Source organism: Chlamydomonas reinhardtii, chromosome 12 (assembly GCF_000002595.2).
Source record: "Chlamydomonas reinhardtii strain CC-503 cw92 mt+ chromosome 12, whole genome shotgun sequence".
Taxonomy (NCBI): Eukaryota; Viridiplantae; Chlorophyta; class Chlorophyceae; order Chlamydomonadales; family Chlamydomonadaceae; genus Chlamydomonas; species Chlamydomonas reinhardtii.
In genome coordinates, this window is record NC_057015.1 from 3,070,110 (window position 1) to 3,093,052 (window position 22,943).

General features: G+C 65.5%; 5 protein-coding genes across 5 annotated transcripts in view; 3 read left to right on the plus strand and 2 right to left on the minus strand.

Annotated features, from left to right (window-relative positions):
• Positions 1 to 2,908, plus strand: part of CHLRE_12g500400v5 (uncharacterized protein) — a 6,376-nt gene extending 3,468 nt beyond the window's left edge. The window contains exons 10-14 of the mRNA XM_043068075.1: positions 277 to 543; positions 828 to 1,020; positions 1,244 to 1,417; positions 1,736 to 1,912; positions 2,190 to 2,908. Coding sequence (XP_042918291.1) covers positions 277 to 543; positions 828 to 1,020; positions 1,244 to 1,417; positions 1,736 to 1,912; positions 2,190 to 2,323 — 945 coding nt within the window. The 3' untranslated portion in view covers positions 2,324 to 2,908. The remainder of the gene's footprint in view (positions 1 to 276; positions 544 to 827; positions 1,021 to 1,243; positions 1,418 to 1,735; positions 1,913 to 2,189) is intronic.
• Positions 2,909 to 2,980: 72 nt separating this feature from the next.
• On the minus strand, positions 2,981 to 8,546 carry CHLRE_12g500350v5 (uncharacterized protein). The gene is made up of 9 exons (XM_043068074.1): positions 8,076 to 8,546; positions 7,540 to 7,639; positions 6,914 to 7,039; positions 6,512 to 6,596; positions 6,029 to 6,184; positions 5,565 to 5,683; positions 5,174 to 5,297; positions 4,449 to 4,855; positions 2,981 to 4,172 (listed from the first exon to the last, which is right to left on the minus strand). Exons 1-9 carry the CDS (start codon positions 8,270 to 8,272, stop codon positions 3,471 to 3,473), a joined length of 2,016 nt encoding a protein of 671 aa, XP_042918292.1. The 5' UTR covers positions 8,273 to 8,546; the 3' UTR covers positions 2,981 to 3,470.
• Positions 8,547 to 8,806: 260 nt separating this feature from the next.
• CHLRE_12g500300v5 (uncharacterized protein) lies at positions 8,807 to 12,968 on the plus strand. Its single transcript, XM_043068073.1, has 2 exons — positions 8,807 to 10,546; positions 11,905 to 12,968. The coding sequence occupies exons 1-2, from the start codon at positions 8,875 to 8,877 to the stop codon at positions 11,952 to 11,954; spliced, it is 1,722 nt and encodes a 573-aa protein (XP_042918293.1). The 5' UTR covers positions 8,807 to 8,874; the 3' UTR covers positions 11,955 to 12,968.
• A 2-nt stretch (positions 12,969 to 12,970) lies between these two features.
• Positions 12,971 to 16,726, minus strand: CHLRE_12g500250v5 (uncharacterized protein). The gene is made up of 10 exons (XM_043068072.1): positions 16,212 to 16,726; positions 15,925 to 16,038; positions 15,291 to 15,383; positions 15,017 to 15,088; positions 14,744 to 14,821; positions 14,474 to 14,560; positions 14,098 to 14,238; positions 13,798 to 13,899; positions 13,492 to 13,584; positions 12,971 to 13,169 (listed from the first exon to the last, which is right to left on the minus strand). Exons 1-10 carry the CDS (start codon positions 16,446 to 16,448, stop codon positions 13,098 to 13,100), a joined length of 1,089 nt encoding a protein of 362 aa, XP_042918294.1. The 5' UTR covers positions 16,449 to 16,726; the 3' UTR covers positions 12,971 to 13,097.
• A 680-nt stretch (positions 16,727 to 17,406) lies between these two features.
• CHLRE_12g500200v5 (uncharacterized protein) lies at positions 17,407 to 22,695 on the plus strand. The gene is made up of 11 exons (XM_043068071.1): positions 17,407 to 17,833; positions 17,977 to 18,106; positions 18,362 to 18,439; positions 18,723 to 18,874; positions 19,094 to 19,164; positions 19,377 to 19,551; positions 19,750 to 20,130; positions 20,360 to 20,437; positions 20,699 to 20,894; positions 21,084 to 21,173; positions 21,387 to 22,695. The coding sequence occupies exons 1-11, from the start codon at positions 17,628 to 17,630 to the stop codon at positions 21,741 to 21,743; spliced, it is 1,914 nt and encodes a 637-aa protein (XP_042918295.1). The 5' UTR covers positions 17,407 to 17,627; the 3' UTR covers positions 21,744 to 22,695.
• The last annotated feature ends 248 nt before the right edge of the window (positions 22,696 to 22,943 follow it).

Here is a 22,943-nt window from a genome sequence, read left to right on the forward strand (position 1 = left end):
AGGGGAGGGGAGGGGAGGGGAGGGGAGGGGAGGGGAGGGGAGGGGAGGGGAGGGGAGGGGAGGGGAGGGGAGGGGAGGGGAGGGGAGGGGAGGATGCGTGGGAAGCCCAGTGCATGCCCACGGCAGTAGTGAGCAGGCGGGGCGCAGCAGGGCTAACAGTGGAGGAGGTGCTGCCGCAATGCGGTCAGGTGCAGTGGCGGTCAGCTGCAGTGGCGGTCAGCTGCAGTGGTGGTGTTGTGACTATTGCACGGTGCTGCCTCGCGTCTGCCGCCGTAGGCTCAGCTGCGCGCGGCGCACCGGAGCCTGGAGGAGGCTCGCGAGGAGATGCGGCGTGCCCTGGCGGCGGCGGACGAGGCCGCGGCGGAGGCGGAGGCGCGCACGCGGGACGCCGCCAACGCCGGACACCTGGCGGTGGAGGCGGAGGCGCGGGCGGAGCGGGCAGTGGCGCGCGAGGCGGAGGCGGTGGCGGGCGCGCAGGCGGCGGAGGCGGCGCGGCAGCAGCTGCAGGCGGAGCTGGAGCAAGTCAAGTTCGACAAGCAGGAGGTGAGGCGGGGAGGGAGGGAGGGAGGTTAGCTGGAGTGGCTTTTATGCAGGATACAGTGGATTGGCGGGATACAGTGCGTGGTGCGTGGTGCTGCGATTTACTGGGATATGTATTGGCCGGGTTGAGCAGAGAGCTGCAGCTCAGGACTAGGCCAATGAGCCGGGAGTGTCCACGCATGCGCACCTGTGCCGTTGCTGATTGCCGCCTTTGCAAACACGAATATTACACGTTCGGAACTCCCCACGCAACCGCATGTGCGCCATGTGCCTGCCTGCTGACGCAGTCGGACGCGCGTGTGCGGGCGCTGGACACGAGCCTGGCCTCGCTCCGGTCCGACCTGGAGCGGGAGCGGGCGGCGGCGGCGGCCGCCACCGCGGACCTGGAGCGGGAGGTGCGGCGGCAGGCGGAGCGGGCGGAGGCGGCGTCGTCGGCGCTGGCGGGCGCGGAGAAGCAGCTGGAGGGCGTCACCGCGGCGCGTGAGTGCCCCTGCAGCGCGACTAAGCGCGGCCTGGTCCTGGTTGTTTGCAATGAATGTTGCAAAATATCCGTGCCATCCCGCGTCTGCACCCGCCGGGTGCAGCCCGGCACCCGGCGCCTGTGCACCCGGCTCCACTTCTGCCGCCACGCCCGCACCAGTGCACCACACGTGCACGTCCTACCTATGCCACCGCGCCCGCACACACACACCCCCTCCTGCAGAGCGCGAGGCTGCTGAGCGGGCGGCGTCCGAGGTGTCGTCCGCCATGAAGCGGGTGGAGGAGCTGGAGGCGGAGCTGGGGCAGCTGCGCACCAGCCTGGGCGCGGGCGGCGGCAAGGGGGCGCTGGCGGGGCTGTCGCTGTTCCAGCTGCCCACAAAGGAGGACGTGCTGGCGGGTGAGAGGCGGGGAGGGGAGGGGCGAAGCGAGGGAAGGGAGAGAAGGGAGGGATGGGAGGGAAGGGGCGGGTGGTGGAGGGTGGGATGAGTGGCCAGTGGAGGGGAGACGGAGGACGGGGATTGTGGCGGGCAGTGCGGAGGCGATGGGCAATGCGTCGTGGTTGGTACAGACTGTGCAGGGTCTTGTCACTGCTGTGTGCGCGCTGCTGGCCGCGGTCCTCGTCACCCATGCCCCACCGCTGCTCACGCCCTGCTCATGCCGCCCAAGATGCTCACAAGCCCCCGTTATGCGCGCCCTGCTCGGCGGCTGCGCACAGGTCTGGGCCTGGAGATGTGGAAGGACGACCGGCTGCGCTGGAAGAGCGAGGACGTGGAGACGCCCACGCCCACCGCACCCCGGCCGCGCCCGCGACCCGCAGCCGACAAGGCCGGCGCTGGCGGCGCCAAGAGCAACGTGGCGGGCCACATCTCACTGCGCGTGTGGCTCATTATTGGTGAGCAACCGCCGGCCGCCCGCGGCTCTCGAGTCAAACGCCCACCCTCCCACCGCCCACCGCCACAGCCACGCGCATGTGCCTTGCCCTGCAGTCCGCCCACGCTGCCGCCTGCCTGCCGCCTCATGTCGCCTGCCGCCTGACGGCCGCCTCCTGCCTACACAACACCTGCCTGCCTGCCTACCTGCCTCCCTCCACAACACCTCCTACCTGCCTACCCACCCACCTACCCACCCACCTAACTGCCTGCTTACCTGCCTCCATGGCTCCCTCCCAGGCTACCTGCTGGTGCTGCACATTGCGGTGATGGTGTCCTTCACGCGCAACGCCCCCGACGTGGCGGCGCTGTGCGCCACCAGCGCCGCCGAGCTCAAGGCGGTGGCCGAGCACAAGGTGCTGCCCTCGCTGTGAGGCAGGGGGGGGGCTGCGGAGGGAGAGGGGCAGCGCGGCCGCCGCGGGCGGGGGTGCAGGAGTGGGGCTAGGGCTCTGGGCCGAGGCAGCGGTGTGGGGGTCCCTGCAAGCAGAGAACATGTGATCGGTGCGGTGTCGCGAGCGGGTGGAATGGACATATTGAACCACCGCCGCTATGCATTAGGCCGGGGCGCAGTGATCGCGTTTGCTGTGACATGCTTTGCCGTACGAGTGGGTGCCGTGTGTGTGTCAGATGAGCGCACAGGAGTGAGCAGGGCGTGTCTGCGTGTATGTATGTTCCCAAGCGCATAGTATCATGGGCTGGAGTGCTCTCTCACGTTTCGCACACCGCGATCTCTGAACAGCGGACGTCGTAGTGTTCGTGAGCTAGGATGAAGGGAATGGTGTGGCCACACGTGACCTCGTGAGCTGATGGAAGTTGGCCAGGACGGGGATCGGGGGCAAACAATGCATATGTCACACGCGAGGCTTGTATGCCGCAGTGAAGCAGGTTAGGCGACTCGCCCCCGGGGGGTAGACCCAGGTAGACCTGAGGCCCGCTTGTCAACAAACTTGCCGCTGTCCCCTCCGTCACCAGTGCGCTGACTGATGGCAGTGCCTGAAGCGATAGCGAGTGATTGAGAGCGCGCGTGCGCAGAGTCTGGAGGACAGGGCACTTGACCTGTCCTCCCCACCCGTCCGGCCTAGGTCCGTGATGTGAGGAGCTAGACAGGTTAATGCCTCAGCGCTAGCCCTCTTACAACGGGCGCCCGGCAGCTTCGGGGCTTACACTGCAGATGATACACCTTGGTAGGCGTTAACGCGCAAGCCGTCAGACTTGAATGGGAGAGATTGTCTGTACAGCAGTTTACGGCAGTAAAACGCCTCGAGCCCTGTTGCCCCGCCCCCATGCATGATTGCGCACACATCGCCGCACACATCGACGCCTTTCGCCCATCGGCCCATGTAAACACAATGCTCTCCGAGTCATCGTCCTGCTACACCGGGGCTGCCTCGCCCACCCCAATTGCTAGGCCAATGTATAGCCGCCCCTGTACGGTACCTTGGCGGCACATGACTGGACTGCCCCGACCATCAACACATGCGGCATGCCCCCCCTGTCCCCCACACGCCAGTATTGCAGACACTACAAGCCAGCCGGCGCTGCCGCCGCCGGCACTGTGCCCATTTGCATCTCGACCGGTTCCGTCACACCGCCGTCCTGCAACCCGCCGCAGCCGCCGTGCTGCTGCTGGTGCGGGTGCGGCGGCGCCACTGGCACTGACGCCACCTCCGCACTGTTGCTGCTGCAGCCGCCGCCGCCGCTGCCGCCGCTGCCGCTCCGCTCAGGATCCGCCTCGCCACTTGCCGCCGCCGGACCGCAGCCATGACCCGCCGCCGCAGCCATGTCGGGCGCCGCCACCGCCTCTAGCGCAGCCGCCGCCGCCGCCGCGGCCGCCGCCGCCGCCGCCGCGGACGATGCCGCCGCCGCACTCAGCGTCCCCGCCACGTACTCCGGACTTGCCACGCCCGCACCCGCCCCCGCGCCGCCTGCCTGCCCAGGCACAGCGGCACCGGCCGCCGGCACCGGGCTCACACACCCGGGCCCGCCAGGTGCTGGCCCACCGCCGCCCGCCGCCGCCGGCCCCAGCCCCGCCGCCGCCGCCACCTCCTGCTCCTCCACCGCCGGCGGCGGCCCCTCCGCCTCGTCTCCCTCCACGTCGACGTCCATGCCGTCCGCGGTGCTGACGTGGCTGGCCGCCTCACTGCCGGCCTCGCTGCCGGCGTCTCCCTCGGGCGCCTCCGCGTCGCTGTCGCAGTACACGGCGAAGTCGTAGTAGGGGTCCGCCTGCGACGTGGCGTGTTGCGTTGTGTTGGGGAAAGCACAAGGGAAACGCCGTGTTTGTGTTGGGTTGCATTCCATGGTTGTTCACATGTCTGTTGGTGGGGTATCATGCAGTATGGGCTGTATGGCACCGTACCGCATGACAAGACACGGGCACGCACGCAGGCAAGATAGAGGCTGCCGACAGCAACTGGGCAGCACGTCCCACGCGCGCCCCGCTCCCCTGTCGCAATTCCGTCCATGCCAAACCCCTCCCGCCCTCTTCCTGGCCTCTCACACCTTGGGCCGCGGCCGCACCGCCTCGAAGGTGCGCATCTCCGGCTGCGCCCAGTCCGGCGCGCTCAACACCGCCACCGCAGCCAGGTTGTTGTAGCGGCCGCCCGATGCTGGCTCAGCCGCAGCTGCTGCCGCTGACGTGTCCGCAGCCGCTCCCGCAGCACCTGCTGCTGCCGCCGCTGCTGCCCCTGCGTCTCCGCCTGCAGGCGCCGTCCCCGCCGGCGCCGCTGCTGCCGGCGCCGCCTCCGGTTTCACGGCCGCAGCCGCTACCCCCTCCGCCGCTTCCTTCTCCTTGCCCTCCTTGCCCTCCTCCCCCTCCCCCTCCTCGTCCTCGTCCTCATCACTGTCGTCCACCTCCGCCTGGAACTGCGGGTAGTCCGGCGCCGAGAACACCGTCACCAGCCGCCCAGCTGCGAGGCGAGAGGTTACAGATATGGTGCCGGAGGTGGTGGTTGACCGTTGGTTGTTGACCGTTGATTGTTGGTTGTGTGTAGGTGGTGGCACAGCAGACACGCAAGGCAGGTCGAGCAGCGCTTACACGGCAGGTCCACGACCGCCAGCACACCTTGCAACAGCGCCCGCACACCCACCCACACGCCCCTGCGCTGCCGCGCACACGCGCACACACACCGACGCACGCGCATTCACACGGTGTCAACCCTCTCTCTCCCATGGTGAGTTTCTGAAATACGCACACACACACACACACACACACACGCACGGCCCACCTGGCGTGTTGTGGTCGTAGCTGTAGCCGCGCAGCACCTGAGGCAGATCGTCTCGCTTGTCGCGCGCGTCCGGGCCCTCGTGCGAGCGGATGATCAGCTTCAGCCCGTTGGCGGCCAGGAACGCCTGCGCGCATCAAACACATGCACACATACGCACATACATATACACACGCGCACATATGTGCACACAAACGCATGGGAGGACGCGGTCAACACACAGTAACGGGTTGACTGCGGGGCCGACACCGATTGCCCCTTTCCTCCCTCCTGCACAGGCCGTGATCTCCTCCTCGCTCTTCTGCATTGGGTTCGGTTTGCTTCGGGCTGGTACCTACAACCTCCTCTCCCATCCCCTACCCTGCGCAGCCTGCCCGTACGCGCAGCCCCGCACCTCCGTCACGTCCGGCCCGAAGATGAGCCCCACGCCGCGCGCCTCGTTCTCGCGCAGCCCCGGCTCTGCCACGGGGTCGCTCCACAGCACGTCCGTGGCCAGCAGCGAGGAGCCGCAGCCTGCGCGCGTGGGTGCGCGCGAGTGCGTGCGGGTGTGTGTGTTAGGATGACGAAACCAGGCGCGCGCCCTCCAAGCATGTGTGTGTATGTGTGTGTATGTGTGTGTGTGTGTGTGTGTGTGTGTGTTGAGGCGTTGGCTGTGTGTGTTTCTTGTGCACCATGTCACCACGTGCGTGTGCGCGCGTACCGACACACACATACACATACGTGTAGGCTGGGAGCAGCAATGGTGCCACAGTGCCATGTCAACTGCCTCCGCCCCTGCCACCTCCGCAACCTCCCCGCCACCACGCCGCCGCCCCTCCCTTCTCCACAGGAACGGCTACCCGCCACCCCAGAACGCACCGTCGGGGTCCATGCCGCCCTTGCCTGCCCGCCTCAGGTCGGCTAGGCAGCCCAGGGGCGGGCCGCCGCCCGGCAGCGCCCCGCCGGCGCGGGTGGGGTGGTTGGCCTTGCGCCGCTTGGCGCCGCGCTTGGGCTCGGGCGGCCGGCGGAACAGACCTGGCAGAGGGGAGAGGGGAGAGGAGGGTGGGGAGGTGTGAGTGGTGCGGCGCGGCGCGGTGTGGCGTGCCATGCATGGGTGGTGAGACGCTTGGGTCCTAAGAGGGAACGGTATGGCCCACAACCCGAAGTCCGGCAGGCCCGAATAAACGCCCCGCCCGGCCCTTTGTTTCCCCCGCCCCGCCCCTGCCCCGCCCCGCTCCTGCCCCGCCGCCAGCCCATCCCCACCCCCGCCCCTGCCCTGCCTTGTCACGCCCCGTCACGCCCCGCCCCGCCCCTGCCCTGCTCCACCCCGCCAGCCCGCCCCGCCCTCTGCGCGGCCCCCACCTCCGTGCATGATCAGTGTGTTGGCGGCTATGAGTGCGGCCAGCGGCAACACACTGAACAGCTTCTTACTGGCCGCGTACACCTCCTGAGAGTGGGGGCGGAGGAGGAGAGGCAGGAGGGGGTTGCAAAGATGGTACACAGAAGTGTAGCGAGGCAGACAGCAGGGGCAGGTGACCAGCACCGGGAGGGCAACACGTGGAGAAGATAGTGCAGATGGGGTTGCAGAGATATTTCACGGAAGGAGCAAGCGGGCTCGGAGTGGCAAGTTGACAGCTTCCCTCCCCGATTTCTCCCTTACGCTGCCCTTGCACACTGCACGCACTCAGCAGCACGCCACCGCGCCACAAGTCCGAAGTACCTCCCGATGCAACCCCCCAGTCCTCACTCCTTCTCACTCCTCACCCGCGCCTGCTTGCCGTACTTGGCCTTGATCTCCGAGCTGTAGCCGTAGTAGCGCGTGCACGTGCTGCTCTCATGGTTGCCGCGCAGCAGGTACACGTGCTTGGGCGCCGCCAGCTTCAGACCCACCTGCGCGGCGGCATGTCCAGGCGCACATGGGAGGGTGGCCTTGTAGATACCAGCCCAAACTAAACCAAACCAAGCCCAACTAGCGGAGCACAGGCAGAGGCGACAGGGGCGGGGCCGACGCGCCCGGGGGTGAACGGCCCCGGCCTACGACGGCGGCTGTGTGTGGGCCTGTGCAGCACGCTGCCGCGCAGCCAGGCCAGTGCCGTCACCTGCCTCACCACAGGGCGCACCTCCCCAGGCGCACCTCCCCAGGCGCAGCTCCCTGGCGCACCCTCATGGGGCTCAGGTGCCCTAGCCCCGGCCTACCCCGCCCACTGCAGCCCCGCCCCGCCCCCCGGTCCCCCGTACCGCTCCCCCCGCCCCCTTCCTTCCCTTCCTTCCTTGAGTTCCTCCCCTTCTGTCCCTTCCTTGCCTCCCGTCCCTTCCTTGCCTTCCTTCCCTTCCTTCCTTTCCTTCCTTCCCTTCCTCGCCCCTTCCCTTCCCCTCCGCCCCGCCCTCACCAGCAGCGCCACCAGCTCCACGCCCCAGCTGCCCCGGTCCACGTAGTCGCCGTTGAACACAAACACACGGGCCGGACCCGGCAGACCCAGTTGGTCCACACTGCGTGCGAGATGGGGACAGGGAATGATGATAAGGAGGGGACCGAGGGTGAGGCGGCAAGGTTGATGGCGGGGAGGAAGGGTCGTGGTCGAGGTAGGGGGTGCAGGGATGAGGCAGGCGGCAGGAGCGCGCCGCATCCAGAGCCCCCTTCCTGACTGCGTGTGGCTTTAGGAGGAAGGCCGCAGCCGCAGGCGGCGGCCCCGTAACCCCCTCCTCGCTCTATCACATTGGGTTCGGTTTAATATGGGCTGGTGTCTACAACCCCCAGTCTTTACTATGCGCGGCTCGCCGTTTTTGTCAGCCGGCACCGGCACAGGCACGTGTCGGTGCCAAGGGTGGTAGCTGAGGTCTGGTTTAACGAGATGGTACTTAAGCCCCCGTGACGCAGAATTGTCGAAATGTAGTTATTTGGCACCAACGTAGCCCATCGGCTTACATGTACGCGACATCTGGGAAATGCCCATGCGTGTCGCCGAAAACCATCACTTGCGTCGACGCGTCCAGCTGCTCTAACTCTACCAGAGTTGGCTCTTGGCGTAGAAGTGCCTCACACGTGCGGAGAAGACCCACGAACACGTCCGCTGGCAGCGCATTTTTGGTCGCTTCTGCGCCCACTTGGACGGCTTCCAGCATCGACTTCTGCAAAGCCACCACCTGGTCTAGTGTTGGTGGTATGGATATCATGATGGCAGGGGCTGTATACTAGCGACAGTGCGAACTACAAAAGCAAAAAGCCCTGGGCTACGTGTTAAGGGTTGGTTCAATAGGATGCATATAAGTATTGGCCAAACCAAGTGATTGTTTTATGGCTGCGCGCGCGTGTCGAACAGGCTACAAACGATCGGCAAGGTCGATTCCCGCGCAAAATGCAGAAGTCGCCAGGGCTTTGTATTTCCGTGTTGCTTATACCTTAGTTTAGATATTCATGCATCTTTGCATTTCTTTGCATGAACGGAAGCGGCCCATGCGGCCATTCCCCACCGCCGCAGCCGGCACGCCCAAGCCTGCTTGCCCCCGCACACCCCTCCGCCCCGCCCCATCACGTGCCTTGGCGGGGCGCTCTCGGTCGTCAGGTTCGTGTCGCAACACGTGGCAACATCTTTTGCCTGCTGCTGTCTTTCAGTCATTTTCCAAGTTCCCTGCCTGAAGCATGCCACCGTAGACGTTGGTTCAGACTTTGGTTCAGACTTTGGTTCAGACTTTGGCTCCGACTTTGGTTCAGACCGACTTGTAACATGAACGTGAAACGCCGCAAAGGCCCGTTGGTTGAGGCCTTGAGAGTACCTACGCCTCGACCTGTGTTACAGCACCTCGAGGCGCACGCCGGTGCCTGGGTCGTGACAAAATTTCGGGCAATTTACTCGGGCGACAAGTCGCTCGCCTTCTTCCTAGAGAATCGGCAGGCGGTGGTGGATGGCCTCATTAGTCTGCTGTGGGAGCCGTTGCTGCTGGCGGCGGCGGCGGCCGGCGTGGATGGGCCGGCGCAACGCCTCGGCATCCCGGTGACTAGCCGCGGTGGCGGGGGCGGTGCCGCAGCGGCGGTGGTGTGCATCCAGTTCGATGCCACCTTCCCGTGCGAGCTGGAGCCTAAGCTGTCGGAGCTGTTGGACGAGGGCGGCGGCGTGGTGGCTCCCGCCGCCGGTGATATCCCCAGCCTTCGCTGGGAGGCTGAGGCGCAGTACTCGGAGGCGGGGCCCCCCAAGGGCAAGCGGTGGCTGCGCGTGAGCGGCCTGCCCCACGGACTGCCCGAGGGACTACAGCGGGACCTCGTGCAGCACCTCTTGAGTACCCCAGTAGAGGAGATTAAGCGGGACGTGTTCTCATACCAGTTCTCGCAGCCCGTGCTGCAGAGTGGGCAAGTGCTGGTGAAGGTGGGCGACACCGCGCGCCTGCCATCGGCCGACGACGCTTTCGCGGTGGGACTGGGCAGGTGGGGGCGTCCGGTGATCTTCCAGCGGGAGGACATCGATCGGTACCTCGCGCAGGCGGCCCGGGGGGCCCAGGTGCGCCGGGTGCGCCGCCCGCCGCCTGCCCCGGCTGCCGCCCGAGCGGCGGCCACGGCGGCTCCGGACGCGGCGGCCACGGCGGCCGCGGCTGCGGCCGCGGCTGCGGCTGCGACCGTGAGGGCGACCGCGGCGGCGGAGGCCGCGGCTGCGGCGGTCGCCGCGGCGGTTGCCGCGGGCGCGGATGCCGCCGCTGTGGGGGTGCTGAAGGCGGCGGCGGCTGCTGCCGCAGAGGCTGTGGGCGTGGGCGTGGGCGACGGTGGCGGCCGTGGTGCCGCGGCGGGCCTTGGGCTCGACGGCCGAGGCAACGGCACCGGCAGCGGCCGCGGCCGCGACGCCCGCCCGTGGCAGCAGAAGGTCCGCGGCCGCGTGGTGTCCGCGGCTGAAGAGGCGGACGCGATGGTGGTCCGGTCGCTGGTGCAGGCGGTCTTCGCCGCGGTGATCGCGAACGCGGCCGTGGTGCCGGCGGTGGTGGTTGACCCCAACCCCTTCCGCATGCTGGTGGACCAGGACGCGATGGAGGCGATGCCTGACGACGATGAGGTGATGCCGGACCGGACGCCGACTGCGCTGGACGCTGCGGCAGCTGCGGCCCGGCGTGCGGCCCCCAAGCGGAGCCGGGAGCAGGCGCAGGCGGCGGCCGCGGCGGGCGAGGCGGCGCTGGCGCTGGCCATCCGGGAGAGCAAGGCGGCCAAACAGGCCTTGGCGACGGCGGCGGCGGTGCGAGCCGCCGCAACAGCCGCGGCGGCGGCGGCAGCAGCGGCCGGGGCCACGGGCACCCCGGCGGCGGCCGAGGCCGGGGCGGCCGCGGCGGTGGTCGCGACAGCAGGCGTGAGTGGCACGATGGCCGCCGTCGAGGTCACCGCTGCGGCGGGCGTGGAGCCGGCCTCGCCGCCGGCCGCCGGTGCGGATGATTGCACGCCGTTTCTGGAGGGGTTTCAGGCGGTGCCGGGGTTCCTGGCGGACATGGATGTGTTTCGGCGGGCGTCTGGACAACGGTTAAATATGACTAAAGTTGAACTGATGGTGATGGGGACGGTCGGCGGTGCTGGCGCCCTGCCGGCCGGCATGGCTGGCCCGCCCCTGCCCCCTGGCTGGCGTGTGGTGCCGGCGGCCAAGTCACTAGGGGTGCATTACGGGGATTGGGGCGCATGCTCCCCACCAGTTACGTTTGAGGCCGTGATGGGGGTGCTGAGCAAAATCGCGCGCATGCCCGTGTCCATGTTTGGTCGGGCGGCCGCGGCGTCGGCTTATGCTTTGGGCAAGGTCCTGTATCATTTGGAATTTGCGGGTCTTCCCCAACTGTACGTTGTGGACCGGCTGCTAGCCAGGGTGGCGGCGGTGGTGGATCGGCGACTGTCGCCGGCCCAGTTTGATGCCAGCCCACATGCACGCCCGGTTGGCCTCTCCATTGACCTTATGCAACTGCCTCCGGCGGTGGGGGGGGCGGGCCTGTTGCCGCTGGTGCTGCATGTGAAAGCGCGGCAAGCCGGTCTCGCGGTCCGGTGTGTGTTGGGTGTGTGTGGTCTGCTGCCGTACGTGCCCCCGTGGACCCGGGTCGCGGCGGCGTGGCTGCGCCAGGTGCACCCGGCGGCCACGCCCCTGCGTTTCTTGGTGCGGGGGGCCGCGGACCGTGTGCTGAATAAGCCGCTCACCCCGGCGGGCAAGCCGTTTGCGCGCCTGCTGAAAGCCATGACTGCATTGCCCGCGGTGACTCTTGTGGCGCCGCCCGAGCCGGGCGCGTGGGTGAGTCATGTGCCATTGTGGGCTAACCCGGCGCTGTGTGTGGACGGCCGCACGTGGGAATTGGCTTTCGCGGATTTGTTCGCTCTGCCGGGACTGGCGTGTGTGGGCCAGCTGGTTGCAGCGCATGACGGCCTGAACGAACTGCGGCAGGCATTGACAAGCCCTTGGGCGGAGGGCTCCCGGTCTGGTGAAGCGTGTGCGGATATGTATGTGACTGCTGTGTGGAGGCGGGTGCTGCACTGGAGCACGCGGGCACGCCTGCCGTCGCCCCTGCCGGGGCCGGCGTCGCCTCAAGAGGCGGCCGACCGGTTTGCGGCGGCGGTGGCCCTTCTTCCCGCTGGCTGGGCTGCCGCCGCGCGTGGGGCCCAGCTGGCTCGGGGGCCTGCCGCCGCGCTGCCGCTCCCGGTGGCCGACGTCGTGAGTGCTACGGCGGAGTCGGTGCAACGGGTGGTGCGGGGACTTGGATGGTTGCAGTGCGGGGGGCCGCCCATCCTGCTCACTGCCTACACGGTGAAGGCGGGGACCGTGCTACAAATGGCTCCACAGTTAGCCGCCCTGAAGGCTAAGCATTTGCAGTATGTGTGCGATGCGGGTGTGTCGGGGGTGGGGGCTGCCCTGGCGGCGGGGGCCTTCGTGTGCACCTTGGCCCGCTTGTGGTCGCTGAAATGGGAGAATCATCATAAGGAAGCACTGTGGCGTGTGGCCGCCAACGCTTGCTGGGCGTTTCCACGGCATGCTAGCGAGCGGGCGCGAGGCGTTACTGTTGACCCGTGTTGGGCGTGTGGGGTGGACATGCAGGATGGGGACCGGCGTCATTGGTTTTGGGACTGCACTGTTGCGCTGTCACTGCGGGAAAGTATGGGGATGGCTATGGGTTTCCTGCCGGAGGAGGCTCTAAGTGCCTTCTCTCGTGAGGAGTTGTGGTTAGTGCGCCCGCCTGCGGGGCTTGCGCCACCTGTGTGGGATGTGGTGTGTCTCGCTGCTATGTCTGCCCTGGACTTTGGTCGGCAGCGTGTGGTTATGGCCGGGTTGGCGGCGCGAGCGAAGCTGCCGTCGGCCCGGGTGCTGAGCATTGGACTTGCCGTCGTAGCTGACTTCTGGGGTCGTCTCCAGACGTTTGTGACTTTGGGTATCAGGCCAAAGGGTTGGGACGCTGTGCCGTTTGCGCATCCCTTCATATCTCGGGCTGTTGGTGACGGCCTGGTTTTGCGCTTGCCGTATGACGCTGATTCCCCGCCCCCCTCGCCGTGAGAGGTTGTGCGTGGTTGGTGGCTATGTGTGTGGGCAGGATGCACGTGTGGGCGACCGTTCTAGTACCTGGACGCTTGCGCCCTGGTTAGTGCGTGCGCTGTGCGTGTGTCCTGCGGCCTAGACGTTTCCCGGCACTCCTGTGCCTAGGCTTGTGGCGTTGAGGCACAGCGGTGGGGCTCTGGCGGGTTGAGGCTTGGCTAGGACTCACTGTGCGCGGAGTCACACGGACTTTGCCCGCGGGAGGGTTTGCAGCAAAGTCGGGGTTGGGCCCTGATAGCATGTGATGGCTCGGCGTCTTCGGGAGCTGGGACTGTCCCCTCTGTAACATCCGCATCCATAACTCCGCAATTGACGGGGCCTCCACCAGCGCCGAAACTGTACCGCGCCCCTCCTATGGATCATACCACCACCACACACGCTTTGCATCCTGCCACTGCCTGCAGCCATCCCCTCCCCTGCTAGAAGGGTATCGCCACGTTCATGCTCCCCGGCTTCAGCCCCAAGTGCCTTGAGACCTCCGGGTCCTTCACCTGCGCTCGGGCACCAGCGTGGGAGAAGTCAGACACCCGTACTCGCCGATTCTAGCTACTCCAGGGGTTAGCTGGGGTGCTGGGCAGCCCCCAGGATGGGAAGCGGGCAGCCCCACTCTGTGAAGGAAACCAGAACGCTTGTACTGTGCCCAGGTTTCCAACCGCCCCCAGGAACACCCCTGTTCGTGCGTCGGTTCATGAGCAGGGGGATAATCTGTACTTCGCACGTAATAGTGTCCAGCAAGGCCTATTGATCGCAAATAAGCGGCGGTTCCCTGCAACCCTCCTCCCACCCGGCATCACCCGGCATCACGCCACCCACCGGGCTCTTGCCGCGGAACATGTACCTCCACGGCTCCTTGTAGGCGCCCAGCTCCAGCTGCAGCTGCTGCACGTCGAGCTGCGCCGCTGCGCGCTGCAGGCCACAAGACAGGCGTGGAGGGATCGAGGTATGCGGGTCAGCAGGACTCAGCGCGCAGCGCACTTGCAGCCATCCCCCTACTCTTTCCCTCCGTCACGCCTTGGCGTGCCCCCTGTATCGTGCATGCCTGCGCAAGCATCTGACCCCGCGGAGGGGATGCGCTAACCGCTGCCTCGCACGCGCCGAGCACCCCGCCCGTCGCCCCACCTGCAGTGTGTTGGCTGCCGCCATGGAGGAGGTGAGCTGTGCGGCCAGGGCGTTGCGGTCCTGCTCCGCCCGCTGAGCCGCCAGCGTCAGCACCGCCGCCACCTGCAGGCCAGGACAGCACAGCGCACGACGGGGCAGCATGGCAGGCAGGTAGGAAGGGCTCAGCTCAGCTTATGGTTGTAAATGTGTACCGCGGTGTGTGCTCGCACCCTCATCCAGCGCGCTGTCTGGCCGCCCCAGGCGCCTGCCGCCCTACATTGCCACCCCGTCAGCTGCCTCCGCCGCCACTCTGCTACCCACCTCCACTCGGTGTTTCCGGCTCTGCTCCGCCGCCTGGCGCACGCGGCACCGCGACGCCACCAGCGCGTCCCGCATGACGTGCGCCCTGTTGGCGAGCTGCTTGCGCGCCGCCGCGTCGTGCTCAGCCAGCACCGCCACCGCCTGCAGCCGCGGCGTGGAGTGGGCAGGTGTCCAAATGCATCAGCAACCGGGAGCTCCAGGCATGTGTACTGTGCGAGGTTGCTCAGCAGCAGCCACCGCAGCTTTGACGGCAACCGCTCCAGTCCCACGCCGGCCAGGTGTGGCTCCACCACCCCGTCCCCACCAGCCCATGCCACAGAGCCCCCCCCCCCCCCCCCGCTCGCTTACGCAGCTTCCAGACCGCCCCCCGCCGAACCTGCTGCAGCTGCAGGCATTCCTCCGCCGCCGACCGCGCCGCCTCCTCTGCCTCGTTCAGCACCGCCTCGCTGGCAGCCACACGGTTCTGTGCACGGGTACACCGCCGTGTGCGCAGGGGCCGTTGTGTGAAACGGCCCGTGCACCCGACGGGACCTTCCACAGCTACAGTGACGGCACCACGCTCGAGCATGATTTGCAGCCACGCGTTGAAAGGTTCACCTCCTCCATGTGCTCCAACACCCCTGACCGCCACGCCACCAGCCCCCACCTGCATGTCCAGCACCGCGCCCTGCGCCGCCCGCAGCTGCTGCTCCAGCTGATCCACCCGCTGGCGCAACTGGGTGTTCTGTGGACGGGCACGAACACAGGGGCATGGATGCGCGCAGCGTCTCGCATGACCCAACACCCCAACACTCCATACAGTACGCCTCGCTGCCTCAGCCTGAGCATGCATCGCTGCGATCACCACAGTTGTGTGCCCGCTGCCGCGCACCGCGTCAGGCCCGCACCAGGGGAGGCTCGCACCGCCTGTCAGCCCCACCTGCAGCTGCACGCTGTGGGCGGCGGTGGCCTGGAGTCCGTTGGTCCGCTCCAGCTGCTGGTGAAGCGTCGCCTGTCCGGGTCAGTGCGGTGCGGATGTGAATGAATGAATCAGGCGATGTCGACGACCCGACGCTGTAACGCACTGGCGCACGCCGCACGCCACCACAACTTCCTGTCCACAAAAGGGTTTGCCTTCACGGCATGTCCTGCCCCCTTTCTTCGTGTGGTTTGGGTATCCAACCCGCAGCCCCGTCCCTGACACACACGCTCACAATCTCCGCCGCCTGCTCCATGATGTAGTCCCGGTAGTCGGTGTCGATGTGACACACGATGTCGATGAGCCACTTGGTGCGCTGAGCCTCGCGCTGTGGGGAACGGAGAGGCGACCTTTTTGAGAGCGCAACGGGCCGCGCGCGCGTGTGTGTGTGTGTGTGTGTGTGTGTGTGCGTGCGTGCGTGTGTGTGTGTGTGTGTGTGTGTGTGTGCGTGCGTGTGTGTGCGTGTGTGTGCGTGTGCGTGTGCGTGTGCGTGTGCGTGTGTGTGTGTGTTGTGTGTGTGTTAAAAAAAACGAAGCCCGTGTGCTTGTGTGTGTGTGTGCGTGTGTGTGCTGTGTGTGCGTGTGTGTGTGCGTGTGTGTGTATATGTGTGCGTTGTGTCTATATGTGTGCGTGTGTCTAGAAGGCAAATGGAGGAAGGGGTCGACGAACGTGCCACGTGCGAGCGCCGTAGGGTAGTGGCTTGCAGCTAAGGCCATGGGTTCCATGGCATCGTGTCAAAGGATTACGGCTGCGCAGAGCAAAGGCCACACCACTGCGAAGAACTTAATGGGCCGTGCCCCAGCCCCTCCGCGAAGCCGCCGCGATGCAGTGGATGCCCATAGCAAGAGAACCTAACCGATGGAACTTACCCATCGGCTGCCAGCATATTTTTGAATCAGGGTGCTGGCTCGGTGCTTGAGTCGGATGTTTTGCGAGGAGGTGGTTGGATTGAGCTCCGTGACAGGCGGGTCGCCCAGTGGCCGCTGCAAGCATACGCGTAAGGCGGTCATGCTCGTGTTGCAGTGAATGGAGTGTCGCGTGGTTCCAGACGCACTGCCAGCCAGCAGTGCCAGCCAGCAGCTAAAAGCACGTATTCACTTCCCCTTATCCGTTGATGTCCAATCACGGCGCATTCGGAACCGGCCAAAGAGCTTACTCTTGGGTGCGGGAAGTCCTTAGGGGCGAAGGTCGTGGTAGTGTGTGCGCCCCGGGCAACTTGCTGGGGAGCCGGCTGCAGTGGCCGCTCGGGCCCGTGCCTGCCGCTGGTACTAGCAGCAGCAGCCCCGCTTGTAGGCATATTCTCCTGGCCGGCCGTGTCTGCCGGTCGCTTCGATGCGAAGTCCGCTGCCCATGCTACCCTGGCCCCTCCGTGGCTTGGCGCTGGTGGTTGCATTTCAAACGCAGCTTTGCAATGTAATTTGGTGAACCTATCTGGCTAGCGAGCTCGGGACAGAACCTCGAGCTTTGGCTCTGCGACCCAACCAAATGAGTTAGTCAACGGAGTTGACTTCCAGGATGAGCTACATTAAGTCGCAGCGAATGGCTATCATATGCGTATTATTGTTTCAGTATTGATTGTGGGTCGCAGTGCTGCCTAGCACAGCAGGGCCGCAGCTAGCCGACCTAGGAATGCGGCGTGGCACTCTGGTGATACAGCTTGCAGTGGTGAAGCACAGATTGTATGTTACAGCTGGTGCACAGTGATAATTGGGAGATGGGTTCGCGCGTGGTTCGCTGCATGACATGCCCCCCCCCCCCGTCCCCCACCCCCGCAATGAACCCCCGCCGGCCGTCTCCCGTCCACGGGTTCTTCTCCCGCTCGCGGGGCCATCTCCCCGCCCACGTACCATAGTTGCAAGCCGCTACGCTCAGCCACATGCGGCGTTGTTACTGAGGACGCTAGAGCGGCACGGTCTTGGTGCTGTGCAAGCACTGCCAGAAGGCCGCCCGGGTCAGCATTAAGGAGTGCGGCCTGAAGAAGATGAAGGAGGTGATTGGCCACCGTGTGTTTTTCCGGAAACGGCACCACACTGCATCACCCATCATGAGACGGCCCTACCATCACGTGTGCATCTTGTCATGGTCACGCTGAAGCCGATAGGCGGGCATTCAGACATGCATTGGTGTGTGACGTGCGTGAATGTGAATGTGGAGGGGAGCGGGTGCAATTAAAGGGATGTGAAGGCTCCCCTGCAGGTGGACTACCCTGCGAAAACCTCAGGCTCCCCTGCACGGACTCGACACACGGTGGCGGGAAAACACGCCAGCCACGGTCACATGCGTGTACGGCCTTCAGGAGCGGCGGCCAGGACTTCTTGCATCAGAACCAATGTAATATTATATGCGTTCAGTCTTGTGAGCGGGCGCTTCCGTCGTCCTTTTTGAAATATGCCAGGTATATTACCCGAAATGAGGCCGGCGAACGCCTCATTTTGCTGTTTCCTGACTTCACTCTAGATCTAGTATGTGTAAACAATGAGCGCGCAAGGCATTCTAATCAAGCATTAGCGCCAACGTGAAAGACCCAGTAAACGAATCACTGAACGAATCAATCGCTCAAGGGCTTAAAAGGATGGCGCCGCGTGCGCTTCTTGTGCTTCTTGCGCTTCTTCAGCTTGGAGCTTGTGCATTTGCAGCCCGACGGTCGCTGGTGGAGCAGGACTCCGTTGCCGATGCGCGCCTTCAGCGCGCATCGGACTGCGAGCCCCTAGAGGTCCACCTGGCGCTGGGCGAGCGCGACGGCGATCTCCGTGTTCAATGGCGCACAAAGGGTTTCGGGTGAGCTAGTGCTTCTGAATGGGTCAAATGCGCCGTGCAGTGCAACCGCCTCGCTGCCCACGTGAGGCTGCAGCCCGTTGGTCTTACCGTCCGGCCTCTTCACTTACCAAGACAGCAATCCTACCCCTCCTCCGTTGCAATAGGTGTCCCTCCACTGTCACCTGGGGCCGCTCTGACCTGACCCAGCAGCAGCAGGCGCCGCAGGACAGCCGGCGGCGGCTGCAGGCTGGCCAGCCGCTGCTGAGCGCGGAGGGCAGCAGCTACGTAATCTCGGTAGGCGCCCTGGGTTCGGCTTCTATTCGCCCTATGTGGAGGCACATGCGGGTTATGCATAGCCAGCCTACCAAGGCCCCAGGCATGCGCACGCCGGTATGTTTGCCCATATGCTTGACAGGTGGCCGTGCCCGGCCGGGCCGGAGCATCGGCGTGCACATGTACCGTATGCGTCCTGTGCCTTCGCCCCCGCGCCTTGAACACGCTCACCCTTATCCTTCCGCCGCTGCTGCTGCTGTCGATTGGCCGACGCAGGAGGGCCTGATGTGCGACTCCCCCGCCAAGAAGAAGCGTTTCAGTGTGATCATGCACACAGCGCTCATGACGGACCTGGTGAGCGTGAGGCTGCGTGTTGCGTGCGGCTGTGTGTGCAAGGTGGCGACACGGCGGAAATGGTAGCCCACGGCGCGTTGGTGTTGTAACTCCGCGTGCACCCGGCCTGCCGGCCCAGCCAGCTCCACTCCACCTGCCTGGCCGCTCGCACTCCGCCTCGTCGCCCCTACCTCCCCCCACCTGACCTGTCACACCTGGAGTCTCCCATCGCGCACCTCACCCCACCTCGCCACGCCTCGCCAACGCCAAGCCCGCCTTACCTTCTCCGACCCAACCGACGCAGCTACCCGACACGGCCTACTGGTACCAGCTCGGCGACAGCGGCCGCACCACCGACTTCACGTCGCCCAAGTCGCGCGGCTCCGACTCGCGCTTCTCATTCATTGCTTTCGGCGACATGGGCGAGAGCCACGTCAAGTCTAAGAAGGCTCCCATGTGGGTCGCTGGCGGGGGAAGGGGTACCGGGGGAGGTAGGCGCCGGATAGCAGCGGGTGGTGGGTGGCGGCTGCAGGTTGGGGGCAGCAGGCGCGTGACTTGCACGTTTCCGGCTTCCAGTAGCCAGTTTCCTCCCATTGTACGCCGCAAACAGCTGCCGCGGCTTCTTCCATGGAACTGACGCTCTGGATTGTGTATTGGATGCTGCCGCCGACGCAGGGCGTCACGAACGGTGGACGCGATCGGTCAGGAGCTCTTCCGCCGCCCAGCCGACCTGATCGTGCACATAGGTGCGTGCGTGCGTGCATGTGTGTGCTGTGCCCATGCCTGCGTCCTGGACAGCGCACACGCGCCTTCCAGCCCTGGGTGCTCCACCCTGCCTGCACTCCCTGCCCACCTGTCTGCACATACGTGTAACAACCGTCGCACCGTGCACGCGCACAAACGCCCAGTCACAATCCCGCCTCCCCCTCCACCCGCCTGCCTGTTGCCCCGCTCCTAGGCGATCTGGCTTACGCGGACGGCAAGTACAAGGTGTGGGACTCGTTCATGGCTGCCATCGAGCCGCTGGCTGCCAGCCGGCCATACATGGTGGGCATAGGCAACCACGAGGCCGGCCCCTGCCGCGACACCAACGGCGTGGACCCCTCGGGCGAGGAGCCCTTCGACCCAGACTGGTGAGTGCAGGTGGGAGGGGGCATGAATGCATGATGGGGCGAGGACACACAAGGAAGGCAAAAGCATGTCGTGTTTGGTTTGGGCGGATGCAGCACAGGTCCGGGAGTTCCAGGCCGCAACGCAGTGCCACGAAGCTCCGCCCCAACCCGCTGAATGGCCTGGTTCTGTCCGTGGCTGGCCGTGTCTACTGCGCACAGGGGCAACTACGGCCCGGAATCGGGCGGCGAGTGCGGCTCCATGACCGCCCACCGCTTCATCATGCCGGGCCTGGATCTGGGTCAGCGCGCCGGCGCCTTCACAGGCACCCTGCGCACGGCCGCACAGGCCCGCGCGCTCCGCCGGGAGCTGCAACAGGACGATGCGGTTGGTGCCGGCACCGGCGTGTCGCGGCGGCGTCGCGTCGAGCACAACCCACCATTCTGGTACTCGTTCGACTACGCGTCCGTTCACTTTGTGATGCTGTCTTCCGAGCACGACCTGGGGTCCAGCAGCAGCCAGGCCGCCTGGCTGGAGGCTGACCTGGCGGCGGCGGACCGCTGCGCTACGCCCTGGGTGGTGGTGGGCATCCACCGGCCCATGTGAGCATCGTGGAGTGGGCGGGGAGCAGCGGAGAGAGCGGGTCTTTCGTGGAATGGAAGGAGAAATGGGCTTGGAGAGGGAGGTGGTTGCGGTCCGCAGCGCTGTACGGCGTGAGAGCGGTGCTGACGTGCTGCTCTGACCATGTCGTGCCCTCGCCCCATCGCCTACCTGGCCCCCGGTCTCGGATCTGACTGCCCCCTTTCCCCGTGCCCACCCTGGCGGCCTCAGGTATGTGGTGTACCCGCACAAGGACAACCGCATTGTGGGCGAGCACATCCGCGCCGCCATCGAGGACCTGCTGCTGCAGTGAGTGCGCGCGGCCCGGGGTATGAGAGGCACGGGCGGGCGCGCACAGCAGTGTAGGGGGTGCAATCCCTCACGCACTCGCGTTATCGGATGCTCGCACTCTGCCATTCTGTCCCTCCCCCCTGTGTCCCTCCCTACTGTACCTGCCTATGAATGTACCCCCCCCTTGGGTTTGGGGTCACTCGGTTGGCTTGCTTTGGGTTGTGGAATGAACTGCCCTCCCCTCACACACACAAACACGCACGTGCCGGCCGCCCGCAGGTACCGTGTGGACCTGGTGCTGTCGGGCCACGTGCACGCCTACTACCGCAGCTGCAGCGCCGCCGGCAACAAGTGCGTGGAGGAGGAGGACCAGCTCGGGGGCGTGGCCGGCCGCAGTAGCGCCAGCGAGGGCATTCGGCACATCGTGTTGGGCACCGCCGGCCATGTGCTGTCCAGCGTGGAGGACGACCAGAAGGTGCGTGCGATACTCAAGATGGTCACATGGGTCAAATGGAATGCTGCTGATGTAAACACTGCCGGTGCTGGGGTCTCTGCAAGCAGGGGCTGCGGTGTCACGCGCCTCCCTGACACCACCCTGTCCCGTCCCAACCTGCCGCACCCCTGCGGCCCACCCCGTGCCCGCTGCCTCCCACTTCACCCACAGGACTGGTGCGAGGAGGTCCTGAACGAGTTTGGGTTCGGCCGCTTCGACGTGGACGGCGACACCATGAGCTTCAGCTTCATCCGCACCGAGGTGGGCGCCCGGGCGGTGGGGGCGGGGGCACGCAGGCTTTGATGCACGGCGTGTGTGTGCCGCGATTGTAGTACTCCAGCTCCAGGGAGGGCACGGCATGGGCACTTGGGACAGAACCGTGCTGTGGCCACTTGGCACGTACCGCAGTACTGCCGTGCTCTCTCAACCAGCCGTGCTAACTGCTTGATGCGGTATTCCCTGTTCCCATCGCAGGACGGCTCAGTGGGCGACCGCCTCACGCTGCGCTCCAAGATTGCGCCGGGGGACGCCTGCAGCAGCCGGGCGGCCTGGACCCTGGCGTCAGGCAGGAAGCAGGAGCAGGAGGAGGAGCAGGACGAGGAGAAGGAGGAGCAGGACCAGGAGGAGCAGGACCAGGAGGACGAGGAGGAGGAGGAGCAGGACGAGCAGGACGAACAGGACGAGCAGGACGAGGAGGACGACCAGGAGCACGAGGAGGAGGAGGCGGAGCAGGACCAGGAGGACGACGACGTAGACGAGGTCCGGGAGCAGGGGGTGGATTCCAAGCTGCAGCTGCAGTCAGCCGGCGCTGCTTCGGCCTCGCTTGCATGAGGAGCGCGCGTTGCGGCAGAAGATTTAGGTGCGCAGGAATAGGTCGCAGGTTTGACCCGTAAGGACGTCAGATGGTTAGAAGGTGTGAAGCATAGGTAGGACGTGAAAGAGCTATTGGGGTGCCGGTGCCTAAGCTGACACTCTAAAGCGTGCGCCTAGCGCGGGCCACTGTTTGATCCTCCACCGCGTACACCGTATGGTGTCATTATTTCGCAGCTGCATCAGTTGCATCGTATTACGGTTCCCCTTCTTTCTGAGCGTGTAGCTGGCGGGTTTGGCTTTGCTGGCCTGCCCTGATGAGTGCCTGGTTTGCAAGAGTGAAGGATACTGAGTCGAGTCGAGCTGAAATGGATGAAAGCGCCCCGCAAGGCCTGAGGGGTTATTTGGACAAGTACTGGTCACTTGATGTAGAGAGCATCCTGAGGGTCTTGGCGTGTTTATTGTCTGAATACTGCTGTGTCTCCTGAGTTGCAGTGCTAGCAGTTTCAAGCTTGCGAGAGAGTGGCTTTGCGATGTCGGTGTTAGGCACGAAGCACATCATGGGGCGGCCGCAGTAATAAGGGGGTCTCTAACGAGTGAAGGCGCATCCGAGGAAGCAGTGGACGAAAGTGGAAGGATCGCTTGTCCACGCATGCTGTTTTGATACAGGAGTTATGTGTGCGACATTGGGGTAGGTGTGATAGACCGGCGTGCGCCGGCTTGCCTACGGTATGCGAAGTCTGGCAAGATTGAGGTGTTTCCGGTTAGCGGTTGCTGGTGTGTGTTTAGCCGTTCCCATGTGTTTAGCCATGGCGGCAACTGATTGAAGTCAAGTATGTGTGCAGCAGGATTGATGGAGGACTGCGGTGCTAGCGACATGTTGGCACCAGCCCTCGGGCACGGGCCAGAGAACTGGGCGGACTCCCTAGGCTGTCATGCATATGGCAAACGACAACTGTAAAGCATTTGTGGAGGCGCTGTCAGGCATCCACGGGCAGTGACGGGCGCTGACGAAGTGACGGGGATGGCGTCAGCTGTCAAGCGCATGGTTTCGGTCACGGACCGCAACTGTTCGGCACCTGACGTTCTGCCCCCGTTTTTTGGCACCAATCCAGCACCTCAGCATTTGGTGTGCAGATCATTGGTGGACCGTTGCTGAGCTTAGGCAGGGATGGCCGGAATGCGAGAACGGATCCAGTCGTACTGTGCCCTCCATGGGTG